This window comes from Anolis carolinensis, chromosome 6 (assembly GCF_035594765.1).
Source record: "Anolis carolinensis isolate JA03-04 chromosome 6, rAnoCar3.1.pri, whole genome shotgun sequence".
Lineage (NCBI taxonomy): Eukaryota > Metazoa > Chordata > Lepidosauria > Squamata > Dactyloidae > Anolis > Anolis carolinensis.
This window is the reverse complement of record NC_085846.1, coordinates 12,657,577-12,673,083: the sequence shown is the minus strand read 5'-3', so window position 1 is coordinate 12,673,083 and position 15,507 is coordinate 12,657,577. Positions and strand designations below refer to the sequence as shown.

The following is a 15,507-nucleotide window of genomic DNA, read 5'->3' as shown; positions in this document are numbered from 1 at the left end:
GAAACTGGGAAGACTGTGGGCAGTGATAAATCGGTCATGCTACCCTTCTAGTCTGCCTTGGTCAGACCACACCTGGAATCACAGCGTCCAATTCTGGGCACTGCAATTGAAGGGAGATGTTGACAAGCTGGAATGTGTCCAGAGGAGGGCGACTAAAATGATCAAGGGTCTGGAGAACAAGCTCTATGAGGAGCGGCTTAAAGAGTTGGGCATGTTTAAGTTGCAGAAGAGAAGGCTGAGGAGACATGATAGCCATGTATAAATATGTGAGGGGAAGTCATAGGGAGGAGGGAGCAAGCTTGTTTTCTGCTGCCCTGGAGACTAGGACGCAGAATAATGGCTACAAACTACAAGAAAGGAGATTCCACCTGAACATTAGTAAGAACTTCCTCACTGTGAGAGCTGTTCAGCAATGGAACTCTCTGCCCTGGAGCGTGGTGGAGGCTCCTTCTTTGGAGGCTTTTAAGCAGAGGCTGGATGGCCATCTGTCGGGGTGCTTTCAATGCTATTTTCCTGCTTCTTGGCACGGGGTTGGACTGTATGGCCCAGGAGGTCTCTTCCATCTCTATGATTCTATGATGTTTGGAGGAGTAAAGCCACTGTTATGCACAAGCTGTGCTACAGCTTTGGGCTTTAACTCATGAAAAGATTCAATTACAAAAAATCCTAGCTTTCCATAAAACAGTTCAAAGGGGAGGGCATGGCTACCAAGCCCCTTAAATGCAATGTATCACAGGGCCTCGGCCTGTATTAGAAGTTATCTACACTGTAGAATTAATGCAATTTGATACAACTTTAACTTCTATGGCTCAATGTTATGAAATCCTTGGAGCCGTGGTTTGGAGAGTTCCCAGCAATCTTTGCCATAGAAGGCTAAAGGCCTTATAAAACTACAACTCCCGTGATTCCATGGCAGTTAACCTGGTGTCAAAAGGCATTAATTCTACAGTGCAGATGCACATTTAGTCTGCTCTTGTTGGAGGTTGGTGCGAACCACACCTAAGCAGAGCATATTATTAATATGCATTGAAATATTTACAAGGACAAATGTACGATACTACATTTAGACAGAAAAAAAGGAAATGCAAAGATACAGAATGGGTGATGCCTGGCTTGACAGCAGTCCATGCGAGAAAGATCAGGAGTCTTTGTGGATAACAAATTGAACATGAGCCAACAGTGTGATGCAGCAGCTTAAAAAGCCAATGGGGATATGGGCTGCATCAAAAGAAGTATGGTATCTAGATCGAAGGAAGTCATGGTGCCTCTTTATTCAGCTTTGGTTAGACTTCATCTTGAATACTGTGTCCAATTGTTTAGCCTGCAGAAGGGAAGGTTGAGAGGTAGGCTGTTAGGAATTGTGGGAGCTGAAGTCCAACACACCTGGAGGGCCCAAATTTGCCCATGCCTGCCATATAGGGATTAAAGGTGGCTAAGCGCAAACCTGACAGTACAATTAAAAACTAAGCAAATGCATTAAAATATGAATATAAAAATTAAAAAATATATTTAATGACATGGAGCATGCAAATAATAAAATACATTTAAACGTGAAACGGAACATGATGTGAAAAGGATCAAGCACTGATGTATTGATACATTACCGTGTTGAAGCATTAGCAATAATCACTAGAACAACAACAACAACAATAATTTAATTTTATACTCGCATTTCTTCCAAGATAGGGATCCAAGGCCTGTGTAAATGCTTCCTAACAAAGGATTCCCCCCAGGCAGGACGCAGGCAGGCTTTGAAGCTGCAAGGTCATTCAATGCTAATCAAAGTGTCTAATTGCAACATTCACACTTGCCTCAAGCAGACAAGAGTTCTTTCTCCCACCCTGGACATTATTCCACAGATATATAAACCACACTTGTCTAGTGAGGGTGCCTGCCAGAGATGTGGGCGAAACATCAGGAGAGAATACTTCTGGGACATGTCCATGCAGCCCGGAAAACTCACAGCAACCTGGAGAAGTTGTTAATCCTCAAAGCTACCCATAAAACACACTTAAACATGCAACGGAAAAATTGCTCTTATTTACTATGCAGTTATAATAGGATTTGCACACTTCTTTTTTGGACTCCCAACAATAGATGAAAAGGAAGGAGAGAGGTGCCAAAAGACTACATTTCCCAGAATTCAACCGAAGAGGAAGACGATTGTAAAAAGGAAGCCCGGATTTGCTGTGCAATTGTGTCTCTTTGTTGCTTCTCTGTGCAAAACATAACAAGGGGACGAAAGAGGTATTTCCCAAGCTAAAAAAACTACATTCCCCACAACCCATTGCTCATTATTTCCCAGTATCCTCTGTAGCTCAACCCACACTGATATGAAAGCAGAGAACTGCCACTTGGCAAAAAGCTCAGCGTGATTGAATTTGCTGTTTTCTAAATTGCATTAACAAAGACCAAACTGAGAGAGAGGCAGAAAAGACTGCAGGCATTTCAAGGACCATTCATTCATTTCTGTAAGCATTTGTCTTAACCTTGATGATCAGATCCTCCTTAGTGCCTCCAGCTTAGCATTTGACCATATGCATGCAATGCTATAGGACTAAAGGTGCATCTACAGCAGGTATGGGCAAACTTGGGCCCTCCAGGTGTTTTGGACTCCAACTCCCACAATTCCTAACAGCCGTAGGCTGTTAGGAATTGTGGGAGTTGGAGTCCAAAACACCTGGAGGGCCCAAGTTTGCCCATGCCTTATCTACAGTGTAGAATTAATGCAGTTTGATACCACTTTGTGTCAAAGTCATTGCTGTGGGATTCTGGGAGTTGTAGTTTGGGGAGGCGCTGGAGTTTCCTGGCTATATATAGAAATCCCATAATTTTATGGGATGGGAATTATGACAATTAGAAGTGGACTCCTAGCATTTAAAACTTTGTAGAAAGGGCTCAAAGTGCTATGGCAAATTATGACAGATATTACCTTCATAATCATCATTGTCATAGAATATAGAGTTATAGAATCACAAGGATATAGAGTTGGAAGAGACCATATTGAATTGCTTTGAGTTTTCCGTGCTGTATGGCCATGTTCTAGGAGCGTTCTAGTGTGCAAATCTTATTATAACTGCATAGTAGATAAGAGCAATTTTTCATTGCAAGTTTAAGTATATTTTATGGGTAGCTTTGAGGATTAACAACTTCACCAAGTTGCTGTGAGTTTTCCGGGCTGTATGGTCATGTTCCAGAAGCATTCTCTCCTGACGTTTCTCCCACATCTATGGCAGGCAGAGGCAGAGGTTGTGAGGTTTGCTGGAAACTAGGCAAATGTGGTTTATATGTGTGTGGAATTTCCAGGGTGGGAGAAAGAACTCTTGTCTGTTGGAGTCAAGTGTGGATATTGCAATTAATCACCTTGATTAGCATTGACAAGTCTTGCAGTTTCAAAGCCTGGCTGCTTCCTTCTTGGGGGGAATCCTTTGTTGGGAGGTGTTAGCTGGCCTTGATTGTTTCCTGTCTGGAATTCCTGTTGTCTAAGTGTTCTTCATGCCTGCTATAGATGTGGGTGAAGGGTCAGGAGAGAATGCTTCTGGAACATGGCCATACAACCCGGAAAACTCACCGCAGCCCAGTAATTCCAGCCATGAAAGCCTTCGACAACACATTGACCACATTGAACATCCAGTTCAACCCCTAGCCATCCAGGAAAAGCATATTATTATTATTATTATTATTATTATTATTAATTGACACAACGATGTTGTATGAAACAGCAAACAAGATAGATATGCTGGATTTCGTATCACAAAATCTCAAGTCGAACACTTCCCAAGTGTCTAGGACTGTGTGATGTATTTTTGGATGATGCGTGCAGATCCCAGTAGGGTGGCCTTTTGCAGTTGGCAGATCGTAATTTTGTCAATGTCTATTGTTTTCAAATGCCGTCTGAGATCTTTTGGCACGGCACCCAGTGTGCCCATCACCACCGGGACCACCTGTACTGGTTTCTGCCAGAGTCTTTGAAGTTCATCATTATTATGTGACTCCAGTGACCAGAAACTGTCTAGGCATTGTAGTCCAAAATAGTAACTTTTTCAATGCATGAGACTGTTGAGTGAATGGCATCCTTGAAAGAAAGGAGTCTGTCTTGGAAACCCACAAAATGCCGTTATCCCACTAAAATGAGGTTTGCTGTTTCTTAATGGTAAGGATAACATTCAATTCCTTTTGGTGCCTTTTGGAGTTCAGTCCTGCTTCAGACATGACCGATTTACGGGGACAAGTTGTTTGCACAGAAAGCTATGGCTCTCGCAAAACCTGTCACTACAAGTCATTGCCCGATGGGAGATTGAGTTGTGTCTTGGATAGACTTGAAGATGAGGGCTATCGTTCCATACGGGATTTCTTCACGGTGAGTCAGTTTTGAAGTTGTTCCTTTTGCATTCTTATTTTATGTATCAATTTGTCATCATCTATACTTTTTACATTGCTATTCAAGCCTGGGTTGCTTTAATGCCTTCCCTTAAGGCTCATTCAGAAACAGGCCAGCTTCGATGAGGTTTCTTAATGGGTAGCCTATTGGTAGTATTATTATCAATTAAAGTATAATCCTAAGCTCTCCTACCAGTTGAAATAACAGGACTTCTGTGACATTGGTTGGGTTCTCTTTTCTGCAGGCAGTTTTCCTGCCCCAAGGTTATCCCGAAAGCGTGAGCCCAGACTACCTTGCATACCAGATTTGGGACACTGTGCAGGTGGGAGAGTCGTGTATATACCATGAGTTTTGGTGTATGTATTTTATAGTGGCATGTTTTGATATATGTATGTATTTTGTTGTGTGTATTTTATGCTGATGTGTTTTGACTGTGTCGTATCCTGCCTCAAGCCGTGAGGAGAGACAGATAACAATATAATAATAATAATAATAATAATAATAATAATAATAATAATAATAATATATTTATGTTAATATAAAATTATGATTATTTGATACACAACAAGATTAGTACACTGCAAACAAGATCACTATGCTGGATGTTGTATTGGATCACACGTCAGACACTTCCCAAGTGTCTAGGACTATGTGATGTATTGGCAAATAATGCATGCAGATCTGAGTAGGGTGGCCTTTTGTAGCTGACAGTAATTTTGTCAGCGCTGATTGTTTTTTTAGTGCTGGCCAAGGTCTTTAGGCACTGCACCCAGTGTGCTGATCACCACTGGGACCATCTTTACTGGCTTGTGCAAGAGTCTTTGCAGTTCAATCTTTAAATCCTCAAATCGTGTAAGCTTTTTATTATTATTATGATTTTGGGGGAATGGGATGGAATTCCTTTTTTAAAAAGATGGTGGGATGATAACACCTTCCCCTTCTTCTAGAGCAGGCCTTCTTAAACCTTTTCCGACCCCTTTCCATCCAGATATTTCTTTTACATGACCCCAGGTATATAAGTATATAAAACAGGCATAAAAATTAGGCATTTATTGAAAATGTACCAGTATTTGCAAGGCTTGCTAAACAGGCTGATTCTCCTTTTTTGTGGAGTACAGCTTAAGTATTTTCCTGCAGAGTCTACTCTAAATGTTATTGCCAACACATTTGTGTAAATGGGTGATGTTCAGAAATCTTTTGCCATATTTTCCGTGACCCCAACATTGAGCTAAGGTGACCCCATTTGGGGACAGGGACCCACAGTTTAAGAAGCTGTGCTCTAGAACATAGGAAACTATCCTTGTTTTAATCCTCATGAGTTGATCTGTTTTGAAGAGGTTCTTCACTCTGCAAAGTATGTCTATGAGTCAATGTGGGTGAATGAGCAAGATGGATAGAGAGAATGAGGTGGGGATAGAGCAATGAAGGTCAATGCAAGACCATGTACTCCCCTGACTCTCCCCCTCTGTCTCCCCCAATTCCCCAGGCCTTTGCTAGTAGTATCACGGGGACCCTGGCCACCCAGGCGGTGCTGAAGGGGGTGGGAGTCGGGGACAAGACCTCCACCGTTACAGCCGCCACTGTCACTTGGATACTTAAAGGTGGGACCTGGCCTCAGTTTCTCCATTGTGTCTTTCCTTCTCTTCTCTTCTCTTCTCTTCTCTTCTCTTCTCTTCTCTTCTCTTCTCTTCTCTTCTCTTCTCTTCTCTTCTCTTCTCCTTTTAATGATCAGTATATCCAGAGATAATTGCTTGAAACTCATAGATTAAATTCTGGGCTCTACAAACAATCCTAAGTGTCTCCTGGCTTCAGACTTCCTCACTTGTCTTTAGTCTGTTAATGCATACGTGTTTCCTTGTCACCAAAATCATTCCTAGAGAAAAATACACTAGCTTCTCCATTTTCTTAGGGGTTTGGGCTGCAAAACCCCTGTAAAAATGGAAAGTTGTTTTAATTTTTTTGGTAACTTTTGGGGAAAGTATACCTAGAGAACCTAGCATATTCCTATGAAGACCATTTCCCCCATGGTGTGGACACAGTTGATACTGCATATATCGGGGTCTTACTATATGGTACTTTGAAAAATCATTTTTTATCTAAAAATATTTGTAAATCAAACAAAAATCTACTAACAAGATAACCAAGGGTTGCTGTGAGTTTTCCGGACTGTATGGCCATGTTCCAGAAGCATTATCTCCTGACGTTTTGCCCACATCTATGGCCGTCATCCTCAGAGTTTGTGAGGTCTCTTGGAAACTGGGCAAGTGGGGTTTATATATCTGATAACCACACTTGGTTTCTAGCTCCTCAGCTCTATAATTGATGGAGCCCCCGGTGGTGCAATCAGTTAAAACTTTGTGCCAGCAGGACTGCTGACCAAAAGGTCCGTGGTTTGAATCTGGGGAGCGGGTCTGTCATCTCTATCTCCCCATGCAGGGACATGAGAGAATCATCCCACAGGATTGTGAAACATCAAACATCTAGGGCGTCCCTGGGCAACGTCCTTGCAGATGGCCAATTCTCTCACACCAGAAGCAACTTGCAGTTTCTCAAGTCACTCCTCACACAAAAAAAACTCCATAAAGCAGGACTTTTGAAACTTTTTACACTTGTGGCCCCTTTCTGCCTGAGAAATTTTTATGCGAGCCCAGTTACATTGGTATATAAAATAGGTATAAACTCAAACAATCACTGATAAAAAATCAGCATCTGCAAGGCATGCTAAAAACAGGTTGATTTTTCTTTTTGTGAAGTACAACTGAAGCATTTGCTGCAGAGTCCACTGTAAACACTGCACGTTCTTGCAAATAGATTTGTGTACATGTCTAAAATAGATACTAGGTGACATTGAGAAACCTTTTACTATTTCCAGATTTTTCATGACCCCACATTGGGCTAAAAGGAACCCAATTTGGGATCAGGACCCACAGTTGGAAACAGTATCCTAGATCATTCCTCTTCTAGCTCTTTGGCAACTTGCATTCTCAGTCTTACACCTTCCACTACTTCCCCAAAATATATTGCTTGATTGTCCAGAGTGTGTCTTAAAATAGCCCCTTGCAAAGCCTTCCATGGCCCCCCCTTCCCTCCTTATGAAAGTTACTCATCCTTTCTGTTACAGATGGAACGGGAATGCTGGGGAGAATTCTCTTTGCCTGGAGTAAGGGGTGAGCCCAGTTTCCATTTCCACTTTGAAGCTGATGAGTCTGGTGAAATAAATGTTGGAAGGCACATATTTTAATTTAGGCATATCCACCATTTTTCCAACAAAGTCATTGTGGTTTTTGCCTCTTCTGTAGTTTTTATGCAATAACCTTTCAGGATAGGCTAGACTGAGAGATGGGTCTGATTTCTTAGTGAATTTTGTGATTCGAATGGGGATTTGAATCCAGCCTCCCTTAGTTCTAACCCAGGCATGGACAAATGTCAGCCTTCCAGATGTTTTGGACTTCACCTCCCACAATTCCTAGCAGTTGATAGATTGAAGTCCAAAACACTTGGAGGGCTGAAGTTTGCCCATGCCTGATCTAACTGCTACGCTACACTGTCTTTTGTGTGATCCTTAAAGCCTCTTCTTTTTCCTTCTTCATCCTCAGGAGCAAACTGGACTGTGATGCTAAGCAATGGAGGTAACGAGGAGAACTCACTCCCTTCTGTTTTTGTCTTAAATTATAAGTCTCTTCCTTCTTTATTCCATGATCTACTGTTAGCTACAAGTCTGGATGGATGATGCTTCAGCTGTGAATTCCCACATGGCAGTGGGTTGGACTGGATGGCCTTCGAGATCATTTCCAACCTGGATGTCATGATTCTATATATTAACACCCAATTGGTTTAGGATCAGAGCTTTCCAGACTGTGTTGTGATGCATAAGCGTGGCAACTGCAGTGTGTAGGTGTGTTGCACAAACGCAAGAAGAAATATCTAAGTCTATTTGAAACATAAAATATTTTCAAAAATATATATGAAAGGTTTTAATTAGATATGTTGCATCCCCATACATTTTGTTATTACAATTAATGTGTGGCTTCTTCTTCTTCTTCTTCTTCTTCTTCTTCTTATTATTATTATTATTATTATTATTATTATTATTATTATTATTATTATATTTATTTATACCCCACTTTTAGTTCTCCTGCAGGAGACTCAAAGCGGCTTAACATAAAAGCTTCAGCATTCCTATCTCTTATAAGAGGTGGGTTTAAAAATATGGTTTGCTAACAAAATTGAATAACTGTGTCGTGAATGATGCAAGTACAGAAGTATACTGGTAGGGTACATGTTTTCACTTTGACCATCGCTGATTAAGCTTTTCACCTTTCACTTTACCCTTTAGACTCTTTGCCGATGTGCTCAACGATGTGGCCATCTTAATGGAGATCCTGGCACCAGCATTCCCAGCATGTTTCACCCTCATTGTGTGCATCAGTGGCTTTTTCAAAGTAAGTAAGCAAGGACTTTAGGGGCAGCTAATACCTCCCAACAAAGGATTCCCCCAGGAAGTAAGCAGACAGATCTTGAAGCTGCAAGGCTATTCAGTGCTAATCAAGGTGGCCAATTGCAACATTCACACCTGCCTCAAACAGCCCAAGAGTCTTTTCCGCACCCTGGACATTCCACAGATATATAAACCCTGCTTGACTGGTTTCCAACATACCTCATAACCTTTGAGGATGTCTGCCATAGATGCAGGCAAAACATCCGGAGAGAATGCTTCTGGAACATGGCCATACAGCCCAGAAAACTCATAGCAACCCAGTGATTCCGGCCATGAGAGCCTTCAACAACACAACGACTTTATGGTGATGGGAGTTGGCTTTGTAATATTTGGTCAGTAATGCAAAGAGCAATAAGAGAGTCTTTGGTGTTTGGTAGAAATGGAAGTCGCACACTTTGTGAAACTCCTCATTTGAGCTCTTCTTGGGAAGAAGCATTGGTTTGATGTCTGGAAAGAGTTTAGTAGAATGTTTCATCTTGATTCCTGGCAATTATGGGATTCTGTGTTCTCGATGTGAATTTCCACTCTGGACTTGGAGGCATTAAACAGCTTTCTGTGTATGTTCAACAAAGCTTTTTTCCCCTTTGGTTTGCTTTCCTCTCTTGTTCTCTTTTGTAGTGCATTGTGGGAGTTGCTGGAGGCGCCACCCGGGCAGCCCTTACCATGCACCAGGCCCGAAGGGACAACATGGCAGACGTTTCCGCCAAAGATGGAAGCCAGGTGAGAGCAGCTGAGGCAGTCCTTGGGATGGCTGGGCAAGGGGCATGAAAGGCCTGGGAATTAAAACTGACCCTCTCCTGATTTCCTAAGATGCATGCTTCATGTTGCAATTCAGAGACACAGCGTGGCCACATTTTTTGCATTTCATATTTGTATTATCTTCCTTGGTGGAGAGTTCTGGGGAGCTCTTTGCAGGGTTTTATTTTGTGCTTTATTTTGGGGGTTTTCCTGGCAAGGTGGTTTTCCATTGCCTTCTTCTGAGGCTGAGAGAGTGTGACTGGGTTCCCATGGTCTCCTGGAGTTCTAGTCCAATGCTGGCCTGAGTCACAGAAGCCCATTAACTGAGCCCCCAGTGGCGCAATGGGTTAAACCCTTGTGCCGGCTGAACTGCTGACCAAAAGGTTGGTGGTTCAAATCTGGGGAGAGCGGGTGAGCTCTCATCTGTCAGCTCTAGCTTCCCATGCAGGGACATGAGAGAAGCCTTTCACAGGATGGTAAAACATCAAAACATCCAGGCGTCCCCTGGGCAATGTCCTTGCAGAAGGCCAATTCTCTCACACCAGAAGCAACTTGCAGCTTCTCAAGTCGCTCCTATCTCAGAAGAAAAATTAATTGACTTTGAGCAAGTCACATGCTCTCAACCCCAAAAGGAAGCGATGGCAAATCCCATATGAACAAATTATATGTGTCAGTGTTACCATACCCGACTGGAAGGCATAATGCAGCAACCACAACTAAAGGTGTTACCTGGCTCTCTTTTTTGCTTTTCTCTCTCTTAGGAGACATTGGTGAACTTAGCCGGCTTACTTTTCAGCCTTCTCCTCATCCCTCTGGTAGCTGACAATCTCCGGTGAGTGAATGGTTGCCAGGATAAGTTGAAGATGAGGCAGGACTTACAAGAATTTAAGGCAGAGATGGGTGACTGGGTTGTGCTCCAGCCTGCCTTCCATGTACATTTCTACTGTGTCCTACTTTTGTAAACAAATTATACATAGGAAAAACCCAATAACCGGAGAACACACATTTGTAATTTTACTGACCAGTGTCACTGAAAAAAAGGTCTCTCTATGAATTTACTATGTCTTGCATGTGATTCCATGGTATGCTTCCTCTGGAAGATGGCACAGAGTCACTCTGGAGGACCAAGCAAATTCTTAGATATGATACTTGTCTAGAAATCGCTAATTCCATCAGGACTGCTCTATGCTATGCTACACCAGAAATCAAGTAAATTAATAGTGGTCGCTTTTATCAGTGGTTACTGTACTTTTTGTTTGAAATATTTTGAGGGTCAAATGACCACATTTTCCATAGGTGGTGAAGGGCAATTTCACCAGCTCCTCCTATTGGGGGTTGTTTTAGATTCAAGAGAAGTCTTTATTGCACTGGAAAGTCAACTGAAAGTATTGAGGCATTTTAAATATATATTTTTTAAAAAAATATATTTCCCTTTAGCCTCACCTACTCTCTCTATGGCCTCTTCACCATTCTGCACCTCTATGCCAACTACCGAGCTGTGAGGGCTGTCTGCATGGAGACCCTCAACCGTGCGCGGCTTTGCCTGGTCTTGCAATCTTTCTTGAAGTCGGGAGAAGTACCAGGCCCAGATGTCACCAACCCTCAAGAGCCTTTACTACTAGGTAACTGCCCACTCGATTATTTTCTCCATACTCTGGAGTTGCTGCTGTGTTGTGGTCTGATGCTATGCTTGTGATCCTTGAGGCTCCCTAATATTCCAACCCTTCTTGTAATTGTAATATATCTACATCAGACATGAGCAAATTTCGACCTTCCAGGTGTTTTGGACTTCAACTCTCACAATAGGTCGAAGTTTGCCTATGCCTGGTCCACATACATACATATGCATATACGTATGTTACACTTGGCAAAACACATTTTGGCACCTTAAATGTTAGTTATGTTTCTGGGTATATTTGATCCGTTGAACTGCACTGTTTCTACCTCTGGTGTAAACACTACATTGCATATGTCACATATGTAATAGGGCTTCTGTCAAATCCCAAAATCTGTCAGTTGCTATACTTTGAGCATAAGAGTTGTGCACATAGAAACCTTGAATGTATCTCTCTTGACTAGGGTTCAGACATCAACTCAAGATGACTCTCGGAGCTCCACTTCACTCAGTAACTTCCAAGTGAGTTGCAACTCGTTCCTTGCCTTCCCAACATACCACCCTATATGATTGTGCATATATGTGCATTTGTTGGATGCCCTAAGGCAGAGGTTGAATAAATGTGGTTCAAGTGTTAGCAAGGGTTTGGACTAGATGACTTTGAAATCCCTTTCAACCCAACAATGTTTGATTTGTTTACAAAGGCCTGTGTATATGTACCCAGTTTAAAAAAAATGAAATTGTTAACTTATTTGTTTTCCCTGGGAAGGTGTTTACTGATATTTTTAAAAGTAAATAATAGTAATATTCTATTAAATGGGACATTTATAGATGTGATTGTTGTTGTTGTTTGTCTTCAAGTCATTTCCAGCTTCTGGTAACCCTAAAGCGAACCTATTGCAGGGTTTTCTTGGCAAAACTTTTTCAGAAGGGGGGGTTGCCCTCCTCTGAGGCTGTGAGTGTGTGACTTGCCCGAGGTCACCATAGCCAAATAGGGATTTGAATCCTGTCCCAATGCTCAGACTTTGATACCATGCTGACTTCATGACAAAAGCAGAGGAGTTGGAATATTACCCATTTAGTTTGCAATTCCCACGTCACCTTTGGAGCACCTCCTTCATTCATGGCTTTCATACATTTTCCTTCAATCCCTAACAGTGTTGCTGAATTCCAGAGAGCTCTGGAAGGGAATTCCACAAAGTACTTAATCTTCTTCAACCAAGCAGCAGGTGGGTATATGAGAAAGTGATGTGTAAGAAGTGTTTAGGTGGCAAGACATTTTGGGAATGTGGAAAGAGGGTGAGGGTTTGTATCAAATTTGGCACAGGGCTAGAATACTATAAAATAGAATGCAATCATAGTTGGAAGAGATCCCAAGGGCCATCCAGTCCAACCCCATTCTGCTATGCAAGAATACACAATCAAAGCACTCCTGACAGATGGCAAACCGGCTTCTGTAAAAGCTTCCAGGGAAGAAGACTCAACCACACTCTTGAGACTGGAGTACAAGGGTGCTGAACCTAACCAATGTTTTTGGGGGTAGCCTTCCATCACCCATCATCAATATCTGCTTCTTTTAATCAGAACATAATATTCTCCCTTTCTGGGGACAGTTTGTAACAATTTCTTGCATCGGCATTAAGGGATTTTCCAAAGGTGTTTTGAAATCAATGGTTTTCTGCGACTGCATCTAGGAGCTGAAAGACAGTTTTCTTCTTTGAATTAAAAAATACTGATGGCTTGTTGTTATTGTTATTTATTATTTTTATTATATCCCAGTTTTCTCTCTTAAAGGAGACTCAAAGCAGCTAGCTGATGGGTTCATAAAATCATAGTGCAAAACAAAACAAAAGCAAAAATTGCAAGCTCTGAGAAACATTTTCTAGTTGAATGTGTTGTCGAAGGCTTTCATGGCCAGAATCACTGGGTTGTTGTGAGTTTTCTGGGCTGTATGTCCATGTTCCAGAAGCAGTCTGTCCTGATGTTTTATCCACATCCTCAGAGTGTGTGAGGTCTATTGGAAACTAAGCAAGGAAGGTTTATATATCTGTGGAGTGTCCAAGGTGGGAGAAAGAACTCTTGTCCGTTGGAGGCCAGTGTGCATACTGTAAATTAATCACCTTGATTAGCATTAATGGCTTTACCAGCTTCACAGCCTGGCTTCTTTCTGCCTGGGGGAATAATTTGTTGGGAGGTGTTAGCTGATTGATATATATACCTGGGATTCCTCTGTTTTCATGGTGTTTCTTCATCAGCTTTCCTATGCGGTCAGTGGTTCTCTTGATGTATTTTCTAGTTGACTTTTCCATCACCATCTATGTCCCTTGGTCGTCTTCCACAGGGACTGTCTCCATCCTCCTTCACCAACAGAGAAGGAGTGTGGATGTGATTAAAGCCTGCAGCCATGCCCTTCTCCTGGAAGCCCTGCTGTCCTGGGATGTGGCCTCGCTGGTCTTGGAAAAAGAATCCCTCTTGGCTGTGCAGAAGCAGCTACGTGAAGGTGATGAACCCAGAAGTGCATCTGGGGAAGTCCTAATATGGGGCACATAGGTAGTATGAATGGGAAGATACATAGAAACCTGTAGGACGCAGAACAGGCATGGGAGAGCACTTCCTAAACCAAGTAGATGACAGTGCATTGGGTGATCCTGCAGGATAGTCCATCTTTTTTTCCTTTTTGTACCATCCAGGATCGAAGAGCAAGCATTGTGGTGTGGTTTCCGAGACACATAGGATACTGGACAGGATATTTCCTAAATTTCTGGCAGGTATGTCATGTAGGTGTAAATACTGAGACCATTTACTTTAAACATTTGGATCCATAATCAGATTTCACTACATGAGTGTGTTAGGCAAATCGAACAAGTTGGCATCTAAGGTAAAGGTAAAGATTACCCCCTGACATTAAGTCTAGTTATGTCTGACTCGGGGTTGGTGCTCATCTCCATTTCAAAGCCGAAGAGCCGGCATTGTCCGTAGACACCTCCAAGGCTTAAGCGGCTGAGGGGGAAAAGGAAGGAGCATGAGGCTGTTAGGAATGGTGGGAGTTGCAGCCCAAAACCCCTGGAGATCCAATGTTTGGCCAGGCCCGATCAAGATGTTCTATTTGGAGATACCACACTCTTGTTCTTTCATTTTCCATCCATTTATGTCTTTTAAGGTTTGATGGCAGCAGGATGGGTGACAGAGCGGAACCTTTTGGGCCCAGAAGAGTGGCGCGTGGATTGGACCGTTGCTGGGAAGAAAGCATTTTGACTCTAGGAGACTGTTGGACATTGGAGTATCAAAGCTATGGCTTGTTCAAACCGAGACTGGATGGTTGGCGCTGAGTCTGTCTTCGCCTCTTTAGAGCGGGGCTAAACTGTAATGCCAAAAGGGAGGTAAGGTGCAGACTGTGTACGTGCTCCCTCTTTCTCAAAGAATGTGATTTGCTAGCAGGGCAGAAAAAAAACAAACATTTTATATAGATTTTATATGAGGTCTTTCAAGACGGTGCAGATAACATATTATCGGCTTTCATGGCCAGAATCACTGGGTTCCTGTGAGTTTTCCAGGCTGTATGGCCATGTTCCAGAAGCATTCTCTCCTGATGTTTAGCTCACTTCTATGGCAGGCATCCTCAGAGGTTGTGAGGTCTCTTGGAAACTAGGCAAGTGAGGTGTTAGCTGGCCAAATGTGGACAATTTCAACAGAAAGGAGGAAACCATGAAAATGAACAAAATGTGGCTAGCAGTATTAAAAACTCTAAAACCAGGACAGTAAATAAAGAACAACACTCAGAAAACAGGAATTCCAGGCATGAAACGATCAGGGCCAGCTAACACATCCCAACAAAGGATTCCCTAGGCAGGAAGGAGACAAGCTTTGAAGCTGAAAGGCCATTCAGTGCTAATCAAGGTGGCCAATTGCAACATTCACACTTACCTCAAGCAGACAAGAGTTCTTTCTCCCATCCTGGACATTCCACAGATATTCAAACCCAATTTCCTTAGTTTCCAACAGCTTTTGAGGATGCCTGCCATAGATGTGGGCAAACGTCAGGAGAGAATGCTTCTGGAACATGGCCATACAGCCTAGAAAACTCAGCATCTCAGTGCAGATATCATTACATGAAGTACTAGAGTTCGTAAAAGTCTGGATATGACATTTGCAATCCCAATGCTAGTAACTTTGGTTGGTTTATCTCTTCCACAGTATTGTTTGGGTGGCTTGCCTGTAGCATTAAAGGATCAATATAACTTTCTCCCAGATTGCAATTATTCATTCTGTTCCATT

The 15,507-nt window shown here is 42.4% G+C and overlaps 1 protein-coding gene across 4 annotated transcripts; it reads left to right on the top strand.

Moving 5' to 3' along the window:
* The first annotated feature begins 2,215 nt into the window (after nt 1-2,215).
* Nucleotides 2,216-15,475, top strand: rusf1 (RUS family member 1). 4 transcript variants are annotated; one of them, XM_062984043.1, is made up of 15 exons: nt 2,216-2,471; nt 4,193-4,360; nt 4,626-4,703; nt 5,868-5,989; nt 7,510-7,548; nt 7,978-8,010; nt 8,718-8,823; nt 9,498-9,599; nt 10,379-10,449; nt 11,055-11,239; nt 11,697-11,754; nt 12,391-12,461; nt 13,574-13,732; nt 13,923-14,000; nt 14,393-15,475. In XM_062984043.1, exons 2-15 carry the CDS (start codon nt 4,211-4,213, stop codon nt 14,485-14,487), a joined length of 1,347 nt encoding a protein of 448 aa, XP_062840113.1. In that variant the 5' UTR covers nt 2,216-2,471; nt 4,193-4,210; the 3' UTR covers nt 14,488-15,475. The 4 variants fall into 4 exon arrangements, with proteins under 4 accessions (XP_062840113.1, XP_062840112.1, XP_062840111.1 ...); XM_062984042.1 differs by having other exon boundaries at nt 4,159-4,360; XM_062984041.1 differs by having other exon boundaries at nt 2,220-2,471; nt 4,198-4,360.
* The last annotated feature ends 32 nt before the right edge of the window (nt 15,476-15,507 follow it).

What these genes read in the sequence shown, in the direction of transcription:
- rusf1 (XM_062984040.1), top strand. Translation starts at nt 4,151, where the DNA reads ATGGTAAGGATAACATTCAATTCCTTTTGGTGCCTTTTGGAGTTCAGT. An exon ending in CCATACGGGATTTCTTCACG is followed by an intron (nt 4,361 to 4,625) that starts GTGAGTCAGTTT and finishes TCTTTTCTGCAG; the next exon opens with GCAGTTTTCCTGCCCCAAGG. An exon ending in TGGATACTTAAAGGTGGGAC is followed by an intron (nt 5,990 to 7,509) that starts CTGGCCTCAGTT and finishes TACAGATGGAAC; the next exon opens with GGGAATGCTGGGGAGAATTC.